Consider the following 25,618-nt stretch of genomic DNA (forward strand, 5'->3'; position numbering starts at 1 on the left):
AGTTTATAATTTTGCAATATATTTAATGTAACTACAATTCATAATTGGAATACAGTAAAATAAAAAATTGTATTAAGAAGATTTGTGGATTTAAGGAAGTGGACAAAATCACTTGTTTCAGGCCTCTGGCTTCTTTTCTTCACCTTTGGCTTAGTTGTGAGAGAGATCTGCTGAGTGTTTTGTCTTTGAATACCGCAGTGTGCTGCAGTATGAATTGGACTTGTGGGACCCATGCGGGCCGCAGGGCTGCATACTGGGAGCCAAAGAGAACTGCAAGAAGATGGGACACTATCATTTTAGTTCCTGCCAAAGTGATAATGTTATGTTTCTTTCCCTCTCAGTAGAGGCAGAAATATGTTTATGGCACCATTTTATACCGGCCCAAACACTGTCTGAAAACGGGAGTAAAATGTACCCACAGAAGCAGGTGTCTAAGCAAAGCGTCTGTCATATTTCAAGGCAGAAGCCTTCCAAGACTTATTATGAGTGAAATAAATTGTAGCTTGCTGGTTACATCCTCAGTCAGACACTCTGAAGTTTGCTATCTCTCCGTTTGATTCACTAACCAGAGTGAAACAGAATTTTTTCTTTATCCTGGTAATATAAACGATAGATGAAGAAGAAATAAAAATACATTGAAATAAAAACAGAGTCCCTGAAATACTGAAAGTAGCCGTACGAAATAAAAGTGCCACACAATAAAACACTAAAGAATAAAAGAAATACATAAATAAATCCTAAGAATTAAGTATTTATCAGCTCCCCAAAGATCTGTTTTTGTGTGTTATCAATGCATGCAACTTGTGGTTTTCTGTGGTTTGAAATAGGAAATGCATAACCAAGTGGAAATTTATTTACAGGCTCTTATTATTTCATAAATCATAATCTTTTTAAAAGTATATTTGGTATCTTGTGCTTTTTGTGGGCAACATTACTTGTTTTAGTTCTCTTAAGACCCACTGACTTTCTCCTTCTGATCAGCACAGCTCTGCTTTCTGTTGTGACAGATACCTTACACCAACACTCTTGATGTGTGTCAGCGGTGGCTGGGCTACGTAAGGACTGAAACCTGGAAACTGTTACCGGGGGGATGCACGGTGTGAGGACAACGTGTGACATGTTGCCTGGTTTCAGAGGCAGATGATGGCATGCTGCTGTCAGAATGTGGGAGAATAGGACTGACCTAATCTTGCTTCATTTGACCTCGTACTACTACTCTGGCACTAAAGTCTTTATGGGATTAGCCATAGCTCTTCGTTTTACTCAGTGAATTTAATTACACGTATCATGCTGTGAAAAAGCATTTGCCCCTTAATAGCTTTCTTATGCAAAAGGTAATTTTTTTTCAAATAATCAAACAATTTTTAATATCAGATCAAAACAAAATGTAATTATTCTGAACGCTCAGTTCAACTTCATCAAGCACAGATGTGATCACTGCTAGAGCTACAGAATCAAACTACATAAAAGAAGTTGTCTGAAAGCATCAAGTAGACTAAAACAACACACTAAGTACCAAATAAAAAATCAGAGAAAGTCATTATCGAAACATGGAGAAAACATGTAAGAGAGGCTTCATATGGAAACTGCACTCTAATATAAAAGAGCTTGTTTTATGTTTTATTTTATCGCAGGCAATCAGTGCGGTAATGCCTTCGTGAAGATGCATATAAATGTTTCTGCAAACATTGAGACTCAAAGGAAGCATGTTTCTGCCTTAAGTCTTTTGTACCATCTTTGCATTTGTGGGACTACATTATTTTGCATCCGGTGCAGTCTATGAACATGAATGCCTGCAGGTTCAAATGACTTTCCATAATAGGTTTCTTTGCAAATTAGTTGAGATCTGTCAAAACACGTCATGATGAAGTCTACACCCAAACTAATGTCATTCAAGCAGAAAAAAAAGAGATGTTTACTATAAAAATCTGCAGGACTGCCCAGTATCACATTTATCCTCATTAATTTTAGATTTATCTCTCCATTAAGTACATCTAGGCTTCATGTGCATCTATGTCCTCAGTCTGATTTTCATTTGGAACATTTAGTAGAGCTTCCCTGCCTACTTGCACAGATCTTTTTTACTGTGTCCCGGCAGAATATTGCATAGTATTGGTATAGTCATCCAGGTGGGGGAGGTACTTACCGAAGCACATTAGGCATTCCGCTTCTCCTATATTGGATACACAGTTTAGGTTTGACATATGAGAAGATCTCCTTCACATATCTACCTCTAAAGTGAGATTCGGCAAACTAACAGTGGTCTCTTGAGAGCTCCTTAATTTGGCTGCTGTGCACCTACTATAGAGCAAAATTGACTATGGAATCTAAAGAAATAAATAAAAAATGTGGGAACTGATGCAGTCTGTGAGAACACTATCAGAAAAATTGCAGTAAAAACACAGAGTCATTTTGAAGAGAACAGTGTGAATGTAGATTTTGTAACACAGGTGCAGTGGATCCTTTAGTACTGTTCTAAGAACCATTGGTCTACACATTTATGATTTTTTTACAATCATAATGATTTTTTGTTCAGAGCTGCTGCATCACCTGCTACTTCCACCAACAATTATTACCAGACAGACTTATGATGTCCACAGTCCCACTGATTAGCCTCACAATGCATGGACCTGCAATGCAACCTACATCATCACAATCAACAGCAGAGGGGTTGACACCTAAGCAGAGATATGTGTCATTGTTTCTGCTTTGCCAAATACAGCAGCAACCACTATGATTTAAGGACGTAATTGGAGTTATACTCTGTCTCAAACCAAATACTTGAACCCAAAGTAATTTTTTTTTTCTCCAATTTCAAAATCTCTGTTGAAATCTGTAAAAAGTTATTGCAAAAATATTTATCTGATAAGCTTACATCTTTTGGTTCTTGTGAAGTCATCAACCAAAATACAAAGTAGAGTTAGATTTTTATTACATCTTTGTGCTTTTAATAGCTATATATTTTTAAATGCTTAAGTGGAAATCTATACTCCACTACATGGATTTGCTTGTATATTTTCAGTGTGCATTCCTTATTTAAAAAAAAAAAATGCATTACTGTATCATATCTTCCAGTTTATTCAATAATGTCCTATAAACACAGATACCCACCACCCTTTTCTATTAGGACAGCTGCACGATGAGCTGGGCAAGTCAGGAATTGAATAATGAAAGGGAGGCTGCAAGCAGGCTGCGTGCTCATGAAGAAGATGGAGGAGCGTCATGAGGTAGCCTGCTGAAAATACTGTGCAGAGGATGGAGAAAAGAAGATGCATGCACATCTGAGTAATTCAAACTGTTTTGAGCTACTCAACACTGCCATCCCTCATCATTTATTAATCTTCTGTAGGAATATTCATCCAGCCTGCTCCAGTATTCTCCTAGATGGGAAGAAATAATTATGGCTCTGTATCATCCTGACACCAACAGCGTATTACTTTTTTTTTGTTATTGTAGGCATTTCAACTGCAATCATCATCAGCTGACGTTTATCATCTGTTTCAGTGTTACTTCATATTTCTGGTGGTTTCAACAATACAAAGTGATTAAAGAGGCAGCACTGTAATTTAAAGGGTCCTATAAACCTCACAACTACTGTCTCACCTTTGTCGTCACATTATTAGGGCTCAATGTCACTGCTGGTACTTGTTAGACATTTGTGATCTATTAAGATGTATGAAATGAATTTCAGCAGGAAACTAGCTTAATGGATCAGTGCTCTTGCAATTTCAGTCACCCAATCTAGCTTGTTGGTGGGTACTCAGTCTATGATCTGCCATGGTTCGGTTCTGATTAAATTCTTGAAACTGCTGCAGATAGACACCAACCTTGGTGTATTATTAGCCATTATTGAGCAATATTAATTGTTTAAAACAATGTCATGTTTTGACTGACAACTCAGCCTCTCCACGGTTTCTGTTCCATGGTGTTATGAGAGGACTTATTTGTGCACACCTGACTAAAGCATGGGTGCAAAGTGACTAAGGCTCTGAACCACTATGTTGTTTGTTTATTTTATTTTGCATTTCTTGCATTATTGGGGCCTGCCCATAGCAATGCATAAGGAGAGCAGTGACTGACTTGCGAAGCAAGTCAGTCACTGCCTCCATGCATTGCATGGCAGGCACCTATTGTTCTACACCCAATAGAATGTCTCTTTAAGTATTATTTATTATTCTTCCGTCACCCGGAATGCGGCTCGTGCCATGAGCCCACCCACAAAAGTGGTATCAAAACGCGCGGCTCGATCCCGGAGGTGTGCTATTATTTTGGTGGGATTTGGAGTTACCATGGCGATGTAAAGCAAAAAACGACCCCAAAATCACTAACGAGCTCACCAGGTGCAACTCTCGTCATCAAGGGGACGAGGCAACCAGTAAATCCTGAAAATACCCTATTTTTGAGGATTTTCTCTGTTGTCATAACTTTATGTAGAAACGCCATTCAAACTTCATTTTGTAGATACGTCCGTGATCTCTTTTAAAGTGAAGACAGCACGTCAATATGAATTATGGTTTGTCCACAACTTCTTTCTAAGCGACCTAAAGTTTTTGATATTTGGAAAAATCAGAGTGTGAAGGCCGCTCCGCTAGAGTGAGAGTCAGAGCAACATTTTGACCCCAAATCATTTTTTAACTCGCCCTCACGCTCACAAATATTGCATGATTGGTGTGAAACTCGGTCATGACATTGATACGCATGCCTGCTCCGGTCAAATGTTTTCAAAAATTATCTAGCGCTTACGGTTTCTCTCCAGGTGCTTCAGAGCAAAGTCATGCGCCAGGGTAGCAGACAGATCTCACTGATTTACTTCCATGTATTTCTAAAAAATTTCTGACCTTGGCACACACTTTTTTTAATCTCATCGCTGTTAATACTGTGAGTGAGGTAGAGATATGAATGGCGGGACTATGTGAGACGACAAATAGCCCTCTCATATGCTTCAAACGGTTTTTGAATATGTATTACGGTTCCCGAACGGGAAAGACTTGTTTGCAATGCTTTTTTTGGTCAAACTGGCTGGCTCAAACAGAGAATTGTCTCCCCCTGGATGTCTCACTCACAGCTGGCAGAGAGGATTATTTACCATGGCAACGGAACCCAGAGCAGGGAGAGCTGCTTAGGACCCTTTCAAATGAAGCTTAACAAAAATTTCAAAATAAAAGCCTTGGCAATTTTTACATTATGTAATTGCTCTTTTTGGCTTTATGTGACTGGTTTATCCAAAGTACTCTTACACATTGGATTAGTGTGGGCATTTAATATGAAGCGTACTGCAAATTTCAAAATAAAAGCCTCAATATGCCCCTCTGGACAGTGCACCGCCGGAGGCGGTGCAATGATATCATTCTGCATTATCTGTTTATCCGAGGTTAGGGAACAGCCTTGCACAGCAAGGCAGTTCATTAGCATTAGCCTTTTAGCTTAAATAAGCTATTTTCTATTTTTCAGACTTATTAGCCATGTTTAGTATACTTAATGGAGTAAGTAAATGACAGTAAACATTCTAATGATACCCCACATGCTACTGAAAGTATTTATGCTCACATTAGCATATTTGCTCATTTTAGCTAATGCACTTACTTTATCATACTGAATGTTGCATGTCCAGCTTACTTAACATTCTTGTGATTCTCCACATGCTATTGATTACATTGCAGCTTTCTTTAGCATTGATGCTAATTCTTAGCATCAGAACGCTGGGTCCAAACCGACGGGCACACTTTGGCAGGCCCCAGTTAAATTTCTTCAGGAATTTTCTAGTATTGTTAAATAGTGTTTGAACAAATGGAAAATCTTTTCAGTGTTTACTATCTCATCAATTTCCACATTTCATAATCTGTAGAATTGCATCTATTAAACCACTGTACATGCAGCGCAGCTTGTTTTTGATCAATGAGGAATCTATTTATTGTGCCTATTAAAAGTGTTTACTCACTTGGACATTATTATTGCTTTTATAAATCAATCATGGGCTACGTAATCTGGCATTTTTTGACCAAAAATTTAAAAAACATTTTAACAAAAATAATGACAATTAAAAAATAGATTTTACATAAAATGAGGGATTGCATAAATATTTACCTCATTTTAAGTGGCTAGGTGGATCCTAAAACAAAGTTTTTTTGCACTACAGGGAATGATGGTGACATTAGATCCCCTATCCTCCAGGATGTATTGAACATTTCATCCAGCTTGAGGAGCCCTGTGTCGGCTATGCAGTGTGCAGAACAGAGAACATACTGTGGGTCAGTGGCTGCAAAAGATGACTAAGATAGGTTGGTCATCCAGAACAATACATTTAGTCCCCTGCTCTGTAATCTGAGAGCATTTATTTGTCCTCTTTGTCTCACTTGCTTTCATTTTGTCTCAAATTTTTTGTGAATTTAAAAGAGTATTCAGTTTAGTTCTTTCTTATTTGCAAAGTGTGCAGGTCTTAAACTGCAACTACGTTATACTTTTACGCATCTATATTATTGGTGAAACTGAAAACAAAAGACAGTAGAAAATTAGTAGAGTTCACAAGTTATTTTAAGTTGAGTAAGTTGATCTTCCACTCCAGAGGATATGAATGTCAACAGTGGCTAATACAAAACACCCATGCAAAAGAGTGGGACCACTTCTGCTTACTAACACCATAAATATCTTCCACAAAAACAACTGTTCAAACATTTACAAGGTGGGGGCGTGCTCCGGTGGCGTAGAGGGCAGCGCGCCCCACGCTTGGAGGCCTTCAGTCCTCGACGCGGCCGTCGTGGGTTCAATTCCCGGACCCAACGACTTTTGCCGCATGTCTTTCCCCTTCTCCTTCCCCCTTTCCTGTCAGCCTACTGTGGTATAAGGGACACTAGAGCCCACAAAAAGACCCCCTGGTGGGGAAAAAAAAATGTCGGAGGTCTTAGTTTTTAATTTGTCTACTGAGATATTTTAAATGCAGGCAGTAATTCTTTCCTTTGTTTTTCTGACATAGGTTGATATTTTTTATAGTAGCCAGTCTTTCTCTGTTAAAAAGAGTGTTCGAGAACTGTATAAGTTTAATCAGATAGAAACAAAATAGAAGCAATATTTTCAGATTTGTTCTCTGAAAAACATGAATGGTTAATCTACAATTCCATTGTGGACTAGTCAAGCATATCCAAAGGAGTGGATGTGTCCCACGGAAGGTAAAACATAAAACATGTGAAACTTAGGGTTGGGCAAATCCCTTTTTTATCTACAGTGGCCTGTTTAGTGACCTAACACTGGTGATGGTTATGTAAGAGGATTAAAATGAACACGCTGATAATCCAGGTTTATGTCATCTTTGGATCCGTGCTGCTGTTAAATCGACCCCATTCGACCGGACTCTGTTCGTGCTGCCTCTGATTAGTACTGGATGGCAACAATCAAATTAGTATTTACACACACAGTCAAGTGACTAAATCAACCATTTTTCTTTGATTCATTGATGCTCTCAGCTGAATTTTCAATGAAACCATGGTTGTTACCCTGATAACTGATTAGTTATTAAATTGATCAACTGAATCATAATCCAGATGTTAGGATTTATCAGTCTTTATTGTAGAAGAGTTATTCATATCTGTTAATGGTACTTCAATTAATTTCAATGCAAGATGGGTGCTAGCTATTGGTTTGGTATTGTGTTTACCCAATGAGTTTCTCTGTTTGTGGAAAACGTAATTTATTAAGCTTTGTTTTGCACTTGAAACAATTCCAACAATAATTTAGTTACATATGTATTTAATGCAGTAGTTTTTGTAGTTATCTTGGAAAATATTCATCTTATAATCTTATCTTCTAATCAAATGTAATAGACTGAAATCATCAAAAGTGGGTATCAAAACAGACCTTTACACTAAACCCAGTACTTAGGTTGTTCTAGCTTGACATGATTTCTACTGAGGATCTTCTGCAAGATTTCCCTGATGAAATCTAGGTTTTGTGATCCACAGCCTTAAAATAGCTGTGAATCATACATTATTACATAGCAGGCTTGCCTCCTCCATCAAACGGGGTTTGCTGCTGTATTTATTGTCTCCTTGTTTTTTCCAAGCTTCCAGAACTGAGGAAAATTCCCCAACCTCATTACCATAGCTTTATAGTTCGTGGCAGAGACTCACAGGTGGAGTCTTTCTCTAAATACACTTCTAAAGTAAAAAAAAAAAAAGAGAGGTCTTTGTTCAGTGTAAAATACGCACATGAACAGACATTACCCTGACTTTTAAGACTGGATTTACAGCAGCATACAGAGCTGCTTGAATGACATGTATTATGTGTTTGTGTGTAAGTGGAGTTGAGCTGAGCAGATTTCAATCTTCCTGTCTGACTCTGTGTGTTTCCCTCGGGTTCAGTAAAGCAGAAAAGATGCTGAGAGGTGCGACACTTTGCTGAAACTGCCTGCTTTGGGAGGATTGATGTGAAGCGCAGACCAACGCACACCTCATTCCCAGGTAGTCGGACGCAACAAACTCTATATGCTCTCATAGGTATACAGATGTGTGACACAAATACACACACCTGATTGATTACTCTGGGATAAGCGAAATGTCAGCTGCATTGAGAGCAGTCAGATAATTAAAACAAAGCTTTCTTTTGTTCTGTCTCGGGTGGAGCCCGCTCCGCTGTGTGGCCGAACAGGCAACGTCTCAATGAATAATCCTGTCAGCTGGCCAGTGATACAGAAAACAAACAGAACCTCACACAAAGCTTTTAGCAGTCTGCCTCCGCCATTCAGCATGTGCATGCTCACAAGTAGAATCACTGCAAACAAAATGTAAACATTTGTTGTCTTTTTTTCTGGCCGTTACGTTGACTCACTGTTTTCAGAGCTTGGTTTCAGTGAATGGTCGACTTGAAACCCAAACACATGAGTAAAAAGCCTGGGTGTGAATCTAATCAGTAAGCATTGCGCTGTCGACCTGTTTTTTTCCTGAGCATGACTAAACCCAGGAGTTATTTGATGTGTCTGCCATCAAGCTATTTTAAGGGGCCAGGCCATTACAGCTCGGCCCGTCTGTCTGCCAGGAGGATAAGGGGATATTTTGCAGCCCAATGCGGCTCTCTCTTTTTGGTGCTGTCATCAAATTCAGCGATTATCGTTGTATCCAATAACTGTTATCCGCATTTCTCTTAGGCATGTGTCAGTGCAGAAGACAGACTTGAGGGAGTGGAAGTGCATGCTTCATGTGCCAGGGGTTGACATGTGCAGAATAGGGTTGATATGGTGAAATTCAGCCAATGTATGCAGCAGCCGTCAGTCCCTCAGCGTTCCTGATCATTAAGGAGAAATCCCCTGGCTCAGCAGTCTGATTTGACTGGACTTAAGAAAAAAACAAAACAACAAAACAACAGGAGAACAAATATTATGTGTCAATTAAAAGTTGACAGAGAGTGAGATTTAAAGGCAAAAGCAGAGGGAGATTTTTAGAAACATGTCAGTGAAAAACACAATAGTGAAAGATTTTTACTGAAGGATGAGGTGGAGTATTGTGTCAGCCAGGGAGCGATTCTCACCTCCATCTTTTCAGAATTGAAGTGACAATTCAGGAGGAATGACAGGCCAGTGTAACAGACCGATAACGGTTACTGTTTTTGTGTCCTTTCGGCTCTGTAGAGATTTGCCATAGTTTCAACTGCATTAAAGAATAATTTTTTCATTCTGTGACATTTTTTTGTATCCATTAAAGTGAAACTAATTTCAAGCCAGTGTATGACTGATTTTAGTCAAGAGAAAACAGAAGGTAACAATAAAATAGATTTTCATACTTTTAAAATGATTCCACACGTTCACTTTTAGTTAAAAACGTTTATCTGAATTAGTGGAATTTAAATCCCTCCGCAGAGTTTAGATCATCCCCATAAAATTTTTTAGTTTTTCACTGGTGCAGAGTCTCAGTCATCTAGGACATCAAGGTCTTAAGTTCTTAGTTGGAAAGTAACTGGACGTCTTCTCTTATTTCTGTCTTTGAGGAAAATGACTTATGTGTCCTACTTTAGCAACTTTAATAGCCCTGTTATTGTGATTATTCTACAACTTATAAGCCTGTTACATCAAATCATGTTCAAAACTAAAGATGCATTTTGGATGAGAGGTTAAACATGTTCAAGAAACAAGATCTTATATCTCATTACATTTCAAACAAACTCTAAGCAAAATATCTTTCCTCTCAATTGCTGACAATAAATGGGTAGCTGTGTTATGTTCAGGTTGCCTTTGATGTTTTCATATTTTATATATTTTAAGAATCCACCCTTTCTTCTGCATTTCACTCACTCTCACTTATTCCTTCTCATTAGTAACCAAATCCTACTGACAGCTTCAATTAAACCCTGTGAAATTGCCCTAGTATCTATCTCCCTTTGGGGTTATTTAGCTGTACTTAGCTCTGGAAGCCAGGGCTGTTGCCAGGCAGTCTTTCATGTTGTGTCATGTTCTTTCTGGGGCATCTTAACCAATATATTGAACCTGGTTCAGTCATTGAAAATAATAATAATAATAATTATTTTAAAAAAAAGTGTTCTTATCAGAATCTAGAAAAATACTTAGCCGGAGACTATGGGAAGATGTCCTTACAGAAGTCTGGTAAAGCATCTTAATTTAGTTATAGCAACAACAGTGTCTCCAGGCTCTTGCTAAGCATGTTCAAAAGAACATCTTTTTGTCATGAAATGGTGTTGTGGTGGTGGTGAGGCAAACGCAGCAGACCCAGATGATGTGAGATGAGGAGTTTAATGGAACCGAAAAAACAGAAAACACAGTCCACAGACCTGGCAGCACTGCTGAGCTGAAGGCTGAAGCTCACTATAGGTAGCAACAGGTTTTACGAGGACTAGACGTACCTAGACATAAACGGACGAAGCAAGACGTACACTGAACTGACACTGACGTAGGACCCGACGAAGACAGACACACACAGGTGACGCTAAATACACAAGAGGAAATCAGGGAACGAGATACACCTGGGGACTAATCACGGGGAGACAGGACAACACAGAGACTCAGACACACAGGAAACTAGAAATAAACATACAGAAAAACACAGAACACAACAGTACCCCCCCCTTAACGGGCGGCTCCCAGACGCCCCAAAAACTGAAATACAACAGGGTGGGTGGAGGGGAGATGGACGGGGGGCCAGAGTCTATGGAAAACGAAATACAACCTATCAAATAGGCGGAGACACGAGGGTCCAAAGTCCAAAAAACAAAAACAAAACAAACCCAACTCGGTGGGCGGAAACACAGGAAGGCGGGAACCAAGGAGACGGTCCGGCGGCCGTCCGCGGCGCAGGAGGCGGGAACCACGGAGGCTGTCCGGCGGCCGTCCGCGGCGCAGGAGGCGGGAACCACGGAGGCTGTCCGGCGGCCGTCCGCGGCGCAGGAGGCGGGAACCACGGAGGCGGTCCGGCGGCCGTCCGCGGCGCAGGAGGCGGGAACCACGGAGGCGGGAACCACGGAGGCTGTCCGGCGGCCGTCCGCGGCGCAGGAGGCGGGAACCACGGAGGCTGTCCGGCGGCCGTCCGCGGCGACGAGGAGTCTCTAGGACCGCACGGCGGCGGCGGCGAGGAGCACAAGGAGTCTCTGGGGCCGCACGGGGGCGGCGACGAGGAGCACAAGGAGTCTCTGGGGCCGCACGGGGGCGGCGACGAGGAGCACAAGGAGTCTCTGGGGCCGCACGGGGGCGGCGACGAGGAGCACAAGGAGTCTCTGGGGCCGCACGGGGGCGGCGACGAGGAGCACAAGGAGTCTCGGGGGAAGCACTAGGAGTCTCGGGGGAAGCACTAGGAGTCTCGGGGGAAGCACTAGGAGTCTCGGGGGAAGCACTAGGAGTCTCGGGGGAAGCACTAGGAGTCTCGGGGGAAGCACTAGGAGTCTCGGGGGAAGCACTAGGAGTCTCGGGGGAAGCACTAGGAGTCTCGGGGGAAGCACTAGGAGTCTCGGGAAGCACTAGGAGTCTCGGGAAGCACTAGGAGTCTCGGGAAAGCACTAGGAGTCTCGGGAAAGCACTAGGAGTCTCGGGGGAAGCACTTGGTGTCTCGGGGGAAGCACTAGGAGTCTCGGGGAAAGCACTAGGAGTCTCGGGGAAAGCACTAGGAGTCTCGGGAAAGCACTAGGAGTCTCGGGAAAGCACTAGGAGTCTCGGGAAAGCGGCTGGAGCGGGCGGCAGGAACGGGAGCTCGGGTGGCGCCGGAGCGGGCGGCAGGAACGGGAGCCTGGGTAAGCGCGGCTGGAGCGGGCGGCAGGAACGGGAGCTGGGTGGCGCTGCTGGAGCGGCGGCAGGAACGGGCGCGCGCCGCTGGAGCGGGCGGCAGGAACGGGAGTGCGCTGCTGGAGCGGGCGGCAGGAACGGGAGTGCGCCGCTGGAGCGGGCGGCAGGAACGGGCTCGGTGGCGGAAGGGTTGCTTGCGGTCCGCCGCGGAGGGTCTGCTGCTGGCTCTTGAGACGGCGGAACGGGGTGGTGGATCGAGGACAGAGTTTGGGTCTGGGAGGCAGCGGTTCTCCAGCCATGACAGCTAGCGCTGCCTCACGCTCCCACTCTGCCTCCCTCTGCAATGCCACCAGCTCAGGAAGCGGAAAACGTGGAACCCAGTAATCCAGCAACAGACCCAACCGGATGGCGAATCCCGCCGTCGCCACGCTTGGCCATGGCAGCCTCATACTCCCGTATGGTCTCCAGTAATTCCTGCGTTTCATCTGGGTCCATGGTGGTTAGGAAGTGCGTGCCTCACCGTTCAGTTTGGTCGGGTCCTTCTGTCATGAAATGGTGTTGTGGTGGTGGTGAGGCAAACGCAGCAGACCCAGATGATGTGAGATGAGGAGTTTAATGGAACCGAAAAAACAGAAAACACAGTCCACAGACCTGGCAGCACTGCTGAGCTGAAGGCTGAAGCTCACTATAGGTAGCAACAGGTTTTACGAGGACTAGACGCATTCTAGACATAAACGGACGAAGCAAGACGTACACTGAACTGACACTGACGTAGGACCCGACGAAGACAGACACACACAGGTGACGCTAAATACACAAGAGGAAATCAGGGAACGAGATACACCTGGGGACTAATCACGGGGAGACAGGACAACACAGAGACTCAGACACACAGGAAACTAGAAATAAACATACAGAAAAACACAGAACACAACACTTTTGTTAATTGGCTTTCTCAAATGATAAAATTTGACCTAAGCTCCAGTCATTTCCATACTGACCATTATATAGTATTTATCTAAACCTATGTGAAGGCAAAACAGAAAATCAGGCATGATTATTAGCAGATTTTAGGCGACTGTTACATCACCTTTGCTTTCTTAATCGCTTAGGTATTTGTGGAGTAAGTCTTAGTATTTACTACACACAGTGAATAACTTGAATTTTCCAGCCTTTTTGAGCCAGCCTTCTGAGATGCTGGTGTTTGTGGCACACAATAGTCAGTTTCATCTGAACCATTCTCCTGAAAATGAGTTCTGATTTCCGGTACTTGGTCTTATATAGACAGGTGTGTGCCTTTCCAAACATCCAAGTCAAGTCCAATCAATTTAAGCAGCAGAACCGGCTCAGTGATGATCAGTGGAAACAGCTCTTGAGCTTCATCAACAAAGGATCAAGCAAAGGTTGTGAATACTTATATAAATGTGACTTTTTGTTTTTTATTTTTAATAAATTAGCAAAAAAAACCAACAAAAAAACAAAGTAATCCACGTTGCCATAAAGTGCAGAATGTTTGTGGAATGCTATTAATTAAATGCAATTTGGAATAAGACGGTAACATAACAAAATGGGGAAAAAAAGTGAAGAGTTCAGAATACTTTCCGGATTAACTGTAGTCTAATGGTAGAGTTGTTTAAAAATGTTTTCTATTTAATCATTCCTGATTTAAATAAACTGACATGAATTGATATGAAGTGTTGCTTCTCTTACAAATCTCTGAATATGGACCCCTATTTTAACTTAAAATAAGTGAAACACACACACACCGACAGGTTATGTTAAAGTGTGATTTCTTGTACACAAGCTGTGATGTTCGAATGTTATTTTATATCCACTGAGGCTGCTATAGTGGATATGCAGTAAACTATAAATATTGTCAATGGAAGTACTTTACCCTTTTCTAACATATACTGTAAGTGTTAGTTTTATACGTTTTATTTGGAAAGAAATGTTACTTCTGCTTAAAATTTTCAATTTTTATTATGCTATGTAATTGCATTTTTTATTTTAGTCTTTCAAATACCAGAAATCCATAAGATTGCATACATTTTTAAATATTTAATCAGCTGTTATGATCAATTACTCAGTATTTGTGTAGCCTTTTTACAAAATGCTTTTTTTACTATTACTTGGGAAATGTCTCAGATGCCTACTTTTCACATATACTTGAGTAAATATATCTTGAAGTAGTTTTACTCTTACTGCAGTACATTTTTGGGTACTCTGTACCCCTCTGTTTACATCATATACTGATGGCATTTTGTGATGTGTGATGCTAGACCACCCAAAAAGGAAAACGCCCGTCTGGTGGATTCTGTTTGCATTCATTAGTTGCAACAGAAATTGTTTACTCAATGCATTAGACAGTAAAGCTGTTGCCTAATCACGCGTTAGACAAAGTCCTGAAAAATGGGTGAGAAGCACAGTGAGACGGTTTATGTGTGCATGTAAATGCATTTATTCAACACATGGGGCTTTTTGATGCTTGACTGAACCAGTCCTCTTTGACACTAAAGCAAGAAAACAAAGGGTTGCCATGGTAACAGTCAAGGGTGAAGGAGGAGGGTGTGTCTTTGGCAATATGTAGTGAAAATGGTTATTGGCCGGCTGAGTGGCGGAGAAAACGTTCTGTGGTTCGGTGCCATTCCTGCTGCTCAGTAAGTCTCCCCTCTCCTTCTCTTTCTGTCTCCCACATTTCTGTCTTGTTGTCATCTTGAAGTGAGTGGGACTGTGAAGAGAACAAATACTGAATATTAATGAGGACATAGAGAAAAAATATATCGCTCTGACTCTCTTTAATACTTCTGGGCCTCGTTTACTTGCTATGTTTTTCTCTTAGGTTTTCATACCAAGTTTATCAGCCTATGCCAAATGAAGTGGACGGATTGCTACAGCAGTCTCTCACACTGATGCTTAATGTTTACAAGATCAGTTGACCCTGACAAAGATGTCGGGTGAATAGCAGCAGTGGTTATTTCATGGATCACAGAATTTTATCATGATTGGTGCCTTACAAGTCAGAGGCTCACTGTTCTGCTTGGATGTACCCCTAAATTCAATAACATGACTCATTTTCTAGAAGGAAAAGATCAACAGGGTACTTTGCATATTTATTACAGTGGTGCAAAACCATTTAGTGTCAGAAATTTATGGATGGCCATCTTGGTTTTCTGGTCAATTCACCATTTGGAATGGTTTCCTTCTTTCCCAATTTTCCCTTTCTGTCGGAATACACAGATATTTTCACTTTTTTGGCATATATACCAAGCAACCATTGTTAGTTACATCTTGTCAACTGCTTATTAACAGAAATAATGACTCATAAGACACTCACTAAATTCGTTTAAGCATCTGGACTGGCTGTAGACAATTTGAAGTTTAAATCATGCACCAGAATTGGCAACAACGGAGATTAAAGAGACTTTGAACGTGGAACGATTGTTGGTGCCTGAAAGAGTGGTTTAAATATTTCAGAAATTGCTGGTCTGCTGGGGTTTTCGTTCACAACCATCTGCCATTATGTTTTGAGATGATGAAAAATTGTGTAATGCCAAGCTTAAGTAGTTTTCATTTTCTGTTTGCTTAAATGTCAATTGCCTGCATATTAACTAAATATATGCATCTAATATTAATTGATTAAAGAGTCTGAGCCTGAAAAATCAATAATTTGCTTTGTGAGCAAACTTCTGAGCAGTGACAAACATACATATAAGTAATATTAATTGATCCTTGTGGTTGTATTGTCTTTAAAATGCAAAAATTAGGCATGTGTTTTTGTTTCTGTTGTGTATTGACAGCAGGTTAGTGGATGTCATGATATTTTGAGACCCAGATTATCTGTAAAATCTAAAACAACACGGGATGAAAGAGAATGACTAAAAAGTGTAAAGATCAGAAAGCGCAATAAAAAAAATTATATTGGACATAAAAGTTAAACCTTTTGTGTCTAGAAGGTTGGCTGCAGTTTAGTTGCAATGTTGTGGATTTTAGCACCAAAGTCAAGTGAAAATGTGAAAAAGGATGAGAAGAAACCACTACAGGGCAAACAGTTCTCATAACTAAAACCAGGCAGAGAGAGACATTTATTAGTCAGTTGCTCATCTGAAGACAATAATGTTTTGCTGCATTCCTCTTGGTATGGGGCTTTTAGATTGTGAGTTGCTTTATTGATAGACTTGAAAAAAAAATGAACTATGCTGGTCCATCTTTTTCAATAAGCCTCCTCTATCTCTTTTCCGCCACTTTTAATCCATACGTTTCAGCGAAAACATGCTGTATAATATGATAGCAAGTATAGTTTTTTCCCATCAACATTATACGATTAACTTGGACAAAAAAAATTAAAATGTGTTTTGCTGTATTTAGAAAATCCTAACTATATGAGAAGTTTTATACTTAATCTTCACCCTTAGTTATTTCTTCTTTCATTTATTGTGCTTTGGCTGTCTCTTGTTCAAGGCTGACTGTCTTTCAGCGGCGTGATCAGAGGTCATGGCTTAATATTCCAGGCAGAGAGACATCAGTATTCCCGAGGCCCACACTCTAACTGAGCCATCTGCTGCTTCCGAATTGCTACTCTCGTCCTCTGTCTGCTCCTCAGCACAGTTTTTTAAGCTCACACACATTCTCAATGCAGAAATATGCAAATATGCACACATGTACACGCCTACAAGGCGCGTGTCTGCAAAAATAGGAAAGCATGTAAAGGTAATTCAAAGCTTTATCGAACGCTTGCCGGTGCATTTTCCTCCAGATACGAAGAGGACCCCAGCAACTGCTCCCTGACTGTAGCTGGAAACACACAAATGAAATACTCAAGGCAACACCGGTGTGCAGCTGTTGCTGCCTGTTTGTGCTTGTGTGGTTTCCAAGCCCTTTTTGGTGATGAAGGTAGCAGCTCGCATGAGTACTAACATATCAGAGCATTTGTATTGCAGACAGATACTTATTAGAAGTAGAAATAAAGGTATAGAGATGAAACCAACTGCATTTTGTTTTTCTTTTGCCTTCATCTCCTTCTTAAGTCCATTTTTATTCAAGTTCGGAGGAGTCCGGATGGTGCTCCTATAAACATCAGACACAAAGCAGTTGTACAGCTTGTTGTAGGGAGTTTCTTTTATATAGTTGTTTTTTTTCCTTACTTGCAAATAAAGAGGACCCGGCCTAACTACGCTGATTGGAGAAATTAACCTTCTCCCATCCCATTATATGCAACATTTTTATGACAGTATTTAAAAAGCATTTTTTTATTATGCAGGTGATAAAATTGACAAAAAATGTAAAAAATAAAAATGCAAAACTAAAAGGAACATATATTCGATCAAGCTTAGAAATAAAATGCAATAGTGTAATAAGATGATTAAATGACAATAGAAAGACAGAAGTCATTATTGTGAATGACAGTGAAATAGCATTTAGTAAGACAGACAAAACAGCTAATTAGTTTTCTGTCACTGATCTCAGTTTAAACTGAGAATGAAACTATTTTCTGCTGTTCTTGTGAAGTTCTCTTGTCGTCTCACTTTTTGTTTTCCGCTTGTCAAAAAAAAAAAAACGAAGAAAAAGAAAATGTACCAAGTGTGCTTCTGTCTTAAAGCTCTAAAGAGGAAGCTTACTAAGTCTCAGAAAACTGCAGTTCTTTGAACTGTAGTCTGAAAGAGTGTAAAATCTGTTTGAATCTGGAACAAAACAGAAAACTCATAAGTTTCTTGTTATTTATTAAAGCTGTTCAGCAATTGTTCATGGATATAATATGCAGCTGCCTTGGGGATAAAATTTATGTTGCTGCAGTGATCTATGATATGCAATCTCATTTTTAATGCAAGAAAGTGTGGGAGTATGAGCTTGAGAGCCAAAGTAGGATAGGAAATCACAGTAAAAACTGTGGAAGTATTTGCATCGGGTTGCTTGAAACCAGAGGCTGCTGCTTGTTTGGCAAAGAAGATTTAAAATCATAAATTCGAGAGTACACCCTCTCTCTTTAACCACAGATGTAAGTCATGCTGTAATTCCTTCTAAATCTGCCACAATAGGAATAAACTAGCAGGACAGATCTCCCACAGGTCTTGTGATGGTGGTATTATAGTCTATTTATGAATACATTCAAATATATTAGCAAAGCAGAAATCTCAAATACATGTAATGCAAAGCAGATTTAGAAAAGGCTACTTGGATAAGAACCTAAAAATCACACAAAGGAAACAAAAGAAACATATGAATTTGCTGTATGAACTTTAGCAAATTCGTACAGCTAAAGTGCTGTATGAATTTGTAAGATAGCAACAGTCTTTAGCACTGTGGTGATTATGTGTTTCTCTTAAAAACCCAGAAGCCAACAAAGAGGATGTCGAAGGTTATCATTCCCCAGAGGATGCAGTTACCCCTAGTTACCAATCCTGACTCTGAGCTTTAGGGAATCATTAGGGGTGGGGCTAAGCTCTTAACTGATGGAGCTGGTTTTATAGTATGAGGATGCAGAGAGGGTGGAGTCACAGAGGTGCATGCTGTGTGGCAGCCAGAGGGGGATGGGAGGAGCGAGGAAAAACATGAGGGAGGAAAAGCAGGGGTGCTCTTATTACAGCAACTCACAGACCTATTGTGTATCACATCCCAGCTCCAGGTAAGACATGCAGTCACTGCATCGAATGGTAGACAGTACACATTATGAGGCTACACGTTTATGTATTCTGAAAAAGGAGAGGTTGAAAAGCTGAAGCGAGATGTTTAAAGTGTGTAACATGTTGCTTTACTTCATCAGGTGTTCTCATGTATCTGTGCAATCAGAACGCTTTGTATTGGGGACCAGAACTCGGTGCATGTGTTTTCTGCTGTCTTTCTGTCTGTTTTAGACACATATTTCCAGGCATGTTGAGAAAATCTAATCAACTGTTTCAATCACTGGAAACGGGAGACATGGTTCTGATGAAGGAAAAAGGATAGTGCAGCAACAACAGCTCTCTCTGAGGGCAGTGTTCATGACAACCTAATGACACAGCAGAGAGGGGAAGCTAACAAAAGAGATGAGAGTAAAGTAAAATGTAAATGTAGAGCAAACATTTTAAGCTTGTTATTGGAAGGCAATTGAACTAGTATCTATATAATAATATATTCTTAAAGGACATTTCTTTATGAATTTTGTTTTTATTTTAAATTGATTGTTGTCTTATTGTTTGTTTTAAAATGTATCATATTTGGATCAAATAAGCTGGTCAAAACAGTACTGGGTATAATCAGTAATACTCCTTTTAAATTTATAAGCTCCATTTTTCCAATTTTTTTTCCATATTTTAATAATTTAGAGTGTGATTAGTTTTTCTTCATTCTTTTTGTGCTCAAAATTAAGAGTACAAGACAGAAATTAATCTTGAAACTGTCTAATCCTAATTGCAAAAGATTATTTTTCTGTGCAACAACAGAAGGACAAGGTTGTACAGAAGATTCTGAACATTTGTAGAGGCTCTGTTTACTTTTACAAAGCTTAGAGTGAGTGCCACTCACCGACTGAGCTTACCACTGAGAATTAAAAAGACAGAATTATGCTAAATCGGCTCAGGATGTAGCTAAAAATGTGCATGAAATGCAGAAGAATGAGCCATGCTTTTTCTGTAGGAGTACAAAGAATACATCAAAGTCTCAGGCAGCAGAAATGGGGTAAATGTAGAGAAGGAGGAAAAATCTGGATTTATTTTCTGGACAAAGAGCACTTGGATTATTGTTTTTTGTTATTGTTGTTGTTGTTGTAGTTGTTTTAAAAAGTATCCCATGTGATTTTATTATTATAAAATATCGTTGGTCAGTACTTTTGCTTTTAACATGATTTGACATTGCTCAGGCCATGTTTCTTTGTGTTGCTCCATCTCCTAGGTTCAGATCAATAACAATGCATGGCTTGTAGGCCACCAATCATGGCCCAAAGGAAGAGGCCTGGGACCAGCGAGGGAAACGGCATGTCTGGTCCCGGCCCTGCCTCCTGTCCCGCCCCTCGTCCTGCAGAGTCATGTGACCTGAAAGCCCTGCCAGCACGGCAGCGCCCACTACGCTACCACAAAGAGCCTCACAATCCAAAACACCACCCTCACTCCTGCAGCATCCAATTTTCCTCTCCCAAGCCTCCTGACGGGGGCTGCGGTCAACCGGAAGAAGATGCAGATGCAGATGTTGACATGAAGCAGTACAGCAACCAAGATGTTGACTCACAGCTTGAGAATCAAAGGCCAGCAACTCCGTCCACGCCTGAGCATGACCCTCATGAGGGGGAGGAGCATAACGACCATGATCAAGCAGACTTTCATGGCGATGCTGACAGTCTGGATGATGACTCCAGCTCTGACTATATCAACAATACCTCAGACGATGAGGAAGACTATGACGATGGTGAGTGTGTCATGAGCCATCTTTCTGAGAGAACAGGATATTCATAAATACTTTAAAATGTTCTACACATTGGTCACTGAGTTCTGAGTGAAGTTAATTGGAAACATCCTTTGTAACAGTGATTCAAGAATGTCTCTGATTTTTAAAGAAATTAATCAATAATATTCTGTTTCCAATTTTTAACCCCCCCCAGGACTAGCAGAGGAAGATGAGGGAGTCACTTACTACATTCGCTACTGCCCTGAGGATGACAGCTACCTGGAGGGAATGGACTGCAGCAGTCAGGGAGACTGTAACCACAGTCACAGCCAGGGCAACTGTTCAGGTACCATTCAGCAACATGGATCTCATGCTAGTGAATGCCAGAAAGCTGAGGAAGGATGGACAGAGGAAGGAGAGGAGGAGGCCGAGGGAGAGTTGAGAGAGGAAGAATGGGTTGAAGATGACGAAGGAGAAGAGGCAGCGAGAGAGGAGTGGCAAGAAGAGGAAGAAGAAGTGGTGGAGGAATGGAGAGAGGAAAATGAGGAGGTGCAAGAGGAATGGATAGAGGAGGGCCAGATGAGGCAGGAGCACTGGGAAGAACAAGAAAGGCACAGGGTGGAGGAGTGGGGTGAGGGGGAAGGAGAGGTCCGCTGTGAGGTGGTGGAGCAAGATCCCGATGAACAGATTTACAATGGGAGACCAGAACCCATATTGGACCATCACCATCACCACCAGCCTCCGATGCAAGACGCACACCACACCCAGCGACATGATCGAGAGGAGGGGCAAGAGGCAGAGAGAGAGGAGGGCTGTCCAAATGAAGAAGAAGAAGATGAAGAAGCCGACGAGGGGGAGAGACATGGAAGAGCTTACACCGGAGACTATTGCCCACCTGAAGACAATGGGAACTCCGTGCGAGTCTCCCCGTACCGCAGCCGTAAGGTGCTGGTGGTGGAGGGGGAGACAGGGGAAGAGGCAGAGGAGGACATTGACCAAATTGTTGCTGAGATCAAGATGAGCATGAGTATGGGGAGTCTAAGCAGTGGCACTGACCAAAGTCCAGAGGAGCTGGCACAGGACCCTGTACCAAGTGACTATCCTCACTCTAAGCCTGAGGCTGCATCCTATCCACCAGTTCACCACCGTCACGACAGCAGGCCCAAGTCCCTGAACATCCCCTCCATGCACCACAACAACCCTGACCTCCAGCGGGGCATCAAGGCCCACCCACGCACTCCGGAAGATAGACAAAGATGGGCTCAAGAGCAGGTAAGTTTATGAAACACAAAACTTTTAACTGGTGATCATCTAAACCAAACAGGTTTTCAGGGTCCACTAAATTATACCTCCTTTTTTTCTTTTTTCCCCCTTTTTTTAGACAGACATTGTTTGAATTGGTGTATATGTTAGTCTAAAGGATAGAAATGGTGCAATATTTCAAATGTTCGTAGTAAAGAGCTGAAAATGAGTAATAAGTGACATGTTTCTCTCAGGAAGCCAATGAATAGTTGCAGCCATCTCCTTCCCCCATGTCACCCATAGATTTGCCTTTGCCTTATTTCTTTCCAAGCTGGAACAGGACTATATGTCAGTCTAATCCATGGTAATAGGTACTAGATTTGTAATGATTGTGGTGAACAGTTACAAACAAGTTGCAAATGACATTTGTATTTCTCCAGAAGTCAAAGAATATAGTTGAAACATTTCCCCCCACCTTACCTAGAGGTTTACTGCCTTTTTACTTATCTCCCAGACCTAAATAAAGGCACACATATTCAGGATGGACTCAAATTTACTGACTCTTTATAGCCCACATTTAATTTCAGGGTTCCAAGGGTTAACAGTTTATCAAGGATGCCATTCATCCGTACATTGTATCCACTTATTCTAGCAGGGCCATGGGAGGCTGGTGTCTATGTCAAGCGAACTGATGAAATTCAGATTGATGAAATTCCTACGTTGTGCTTTTGGGATTTATTTGAACACATGTAGTTTTGTACTGTACAGCGTTGCATTTAGCATTCCCCCCTACCACACAACAGCAACACGAAGCTCATTAATGTAATGTGTGTTTGCACTACAGAGTTGGGCACCATGATGAATACTGATCAGTTAAGTCTCTTCTAAAGGAGGACACGCAGACTCACAACAACATGTGCTGCTTGTCTGAATTTCCCTATTTCCACTGCTCTGAGGAGGAGGGTTTAAACAGCAGAGGCTTTTTATTTCACTCTTAATGCCAGTGAAATTAAATGAGCAGCAAGGGACTGCTAAATTGTGCTTCTTCAATTTTTTTTTTCTCTTTTGTATTCTGATTGTGCACACAAATTGAACAAGCTACGCCATCATTAAAGATGTTCCACTTGGTTAAATACTTCTCCCGGTACGGTTTTATCCGTGTTCCAATAGAGGGAGAAAAAAAATCACATTTTCCCCTTCATTCATAAGCAGATTTATACACTTATATTGTCAGAGAGCATGGTTACTATAAAACACAGAAAGGCAAATCATCTGCATTAACAGAAAGATTATGTGTTTACTAGTTTTTTATGTTATATTGTTGATTTTGAATGTAGTAGCGAAGTTGCAGAGCATCTACATCTGGTTTAAGGTGTGAGGAAAATGTGAATTTTAAGCCATTAAAGCCATCGTTCTGCATCGTTTCATCATTAAAATGGTTTACCTAACAAACAGAAGAAACAGAGGTGTTAATTCTGTATCATATCTTTCCTCCTCTGTTCTGTTCTGACGCCTATATTGTTGCACCTGTGTGTTCTGTGTTTATCTGACAGGTAAATAATGGTCCAGAGCAACCTAGAAAACAGCAGCGCTCCGACCTCAATGTTCCCTTGGAGAACAACAATGTACCGGAGGTAAGATGCTACTGAATATCCAAAAACAGCTACTACATTTCCCCTTTAGTTTTTTTGCACAACTTTCGTAAGACTGGTTGTTATTTTATACAATATATAATAAATGTGTGTGACTAAATGAGCAGCTGTGTAATTACGACCAGTACTCGTGTCTGGTGCTTGCGGCATGATGGCCTTGTACAAACTGACCTTGTGTTTGTGGTTTTGTTCACGGAGGTTTTCACTCATCTGGATCTTTTTGCACTTTAGTGAAGCTTTCTGAGTATGTAGTGATCTGGTAGATGCAGGGAGATTATGGTTTGACTATCAGGAATCAAGATTTTTCCTATTTCCACTTTTTTTTTTCCTGCCACATCATCATCAGTTTGGAATAACATACTTACACATATTTATTCATGAGCATTTTTTCACCACTTATGGGAACAGCACTGCATAAATAACAGAGAGGAATATAATTGCATGACCGTAAGTTAGTAAAATCTGAATTAAAATGTAACTAGTTATTAGCAAATAAGTTTGGTCCAACATGGCTGATTTGCTTAATTATTTGAATTTAAGTTAATTTATTGAAACTTCTTTAAAGAAAAGAGGTAGTACACTTTAAAGCAGAAAAAAGTGATATAAAAGCAACTCGTTAGTAAAACTATATTAGCAGCGTATGTCTTTAAGTGTAACTGATTGTGATAATAATAATAATAATAATAATAATAATAATAATAATAATAATAATAATAATAATAATAATAATAATAATAATAATAATAATAATAATAATAATAATAATAATAATAATAATAATAATAATAATAAGTAGATAGAGAAAGCCTGGAATCTTACAGGACTTTAAAATATTAAATATTACTGCAAAACATGGAAAAGTGTAGCTCAAAGCTATAGGTAAACACCTGATGAAACCCATGAGATATTATGTCAACACATAATTTACAGATTTTCTGCTAGATAGCAAAAAATGACTTTTTAGTGTTATCATAGAAAACTGGCCATGCAGGCACATGAATCTGATGGATTTATTTTTCTATCAAATTTCTGTCTTTCAGCCAGCAAAGAAAGTTGCATCCTTCCCCAGCTTTGTTGATGGTGAGTTATTCTGCTTCCTAATAAGCCCAAGAAATTATAATCATACTAAACAACTCCATTAGTGATTCTTTCAGTGTGTCTTTCACTGACCTGTGATCTCTAGCCTTGGGATTTCTAGTCTTGTTCAAGGCTTGAAATGTTAAGACCTTAGTTAATAGTTTTCACTGTTAAATAGCAAATTTATTTCACTTTGATTTTTATGCGGTAAAGTCTATGCACAGTGCCCTGTTACAATCATATTAAAACTATATCATAATAGTATATTTCTGTGAAATAAAAGGAAAGGAGATGTTTATAGAACCATATGCTGCTGCATTTACAGATTCCAATAAAATGCAAATTTTTTGTGGATCTAAAAAAGTGTGTTTGAATACCTCTGCAAGGCATTTTAAAAATTCCAGCATGTTTTGAGATCAAAACGACACCACTAAATGATTTAAGGTTTGGCAAATCCAGTCTACCATCTCCAGATCTTAAGAGCAACAGCTTTATTTTGAACAAGGCTCCGAGAACCCAGTGATTAAAGTACCTTCTGCAAGGCACACGCAGCTTCAGTCAAAACATCATCTGTCTGTTTTTGCTCCGTCTATTCATCACTGTTCTCTCAGTCCCTGGACCCTGCGAGCCAGAAGACCTGATCGATGGCATTATCTTTGCTGCTAACTACCTGGGCTCCACCCAGCTGCTGTCTGAGAGGAACCCCTCCAAGAACATCCGCATGATGCAGGCGCAAGAGGCTGTCAGCAGGGTCAAGGTACCAAAAACAATATTCTGTCACATGCACCAATTCTGACATAAATAGTGCTTACTGTGCTGTAAAGTCATAACATTTTTTTCCCCAATAAAGCTCTTACATATTTGATATGTGAAAAACCGAACAGTAAATTGAACTCTGAAATTCAAACGAAGTCATTTAGGCCCAGAAAGTTAACTCAGGTTCCATTTTTTTTAAGATATTGATTTTGGTTGTTTTATGATCTGTGGGGAGAATATAGGCATCCACAAGGAGAATATGCAAACTCCATGCAGTAGAACCCCTGGCAAGGGAAGATCAAGCTGCACCTCTGTGCAGGCCATGTTAATA

The 25,618-nt window shown here is 40.6% G+C and overlaps 1 protein-coding gene across 4 annotated transcripts in view; it reads left to right on the forward strand.

Moving 5' to 3' along the window:
- The window catches only part of apba2b (amyloid beta (A4) precursor protein-binding, family A, member 2b), a 49,383-nt gene that overhangs the window by 9,301 nt on the left and 14,464 nt on the right, over nt 1-25,618 (forward strand). For 2 of the 4 annotated variants that reach the window (XM_044100231.1, XM_044100257.1), the window contains exons 2-7: nt 8,352-8,450; nt 20,072-20,581; nt 20,775-21,832; nt 23,356-23,436; nt 24,495-24,534; nt 25,143-25,288. In XM_044100231.1, the coding sequence (XP_043956166.1) occupies nt 20,092-20,581; nt 20,775-21,832; nt 23,356-23,436; nt 24,495-24,534; nt 25,143-25,288 (1,815 nt within the window). In that variant the 5' untranslated portion in view covers nt 8,352-8,450; nt 20,072-20,091. The remainder of the gene's footprint in view (nt 1-8,351; nt 8,451-20,071; nt 20,582-20,774; nt 21,833-23,355; nt 23,437-24,494; nt 24,535-25,142; nt 25,289-25,618) is intronic. The other 2 variants (XM_044100240.1, XM_044100249.1) reach the window with 1 other exon arrangement.

This window comes from Gambusia affinis, linkage group LG02 (genome assembly GCF_019740435.1).
Source record: "Gambusia affinis linkage group LG02, SWU_Gaff_1.0, whole genome shotgun sequence".
NCBI classification, from domain to species: domain Eukaryota; kingdom Metazoa; phylum Chordata; class Actinopteri; order Cyprinodontiformes; family Poeciliidae; genus Gambusia; species Gambusia affinis.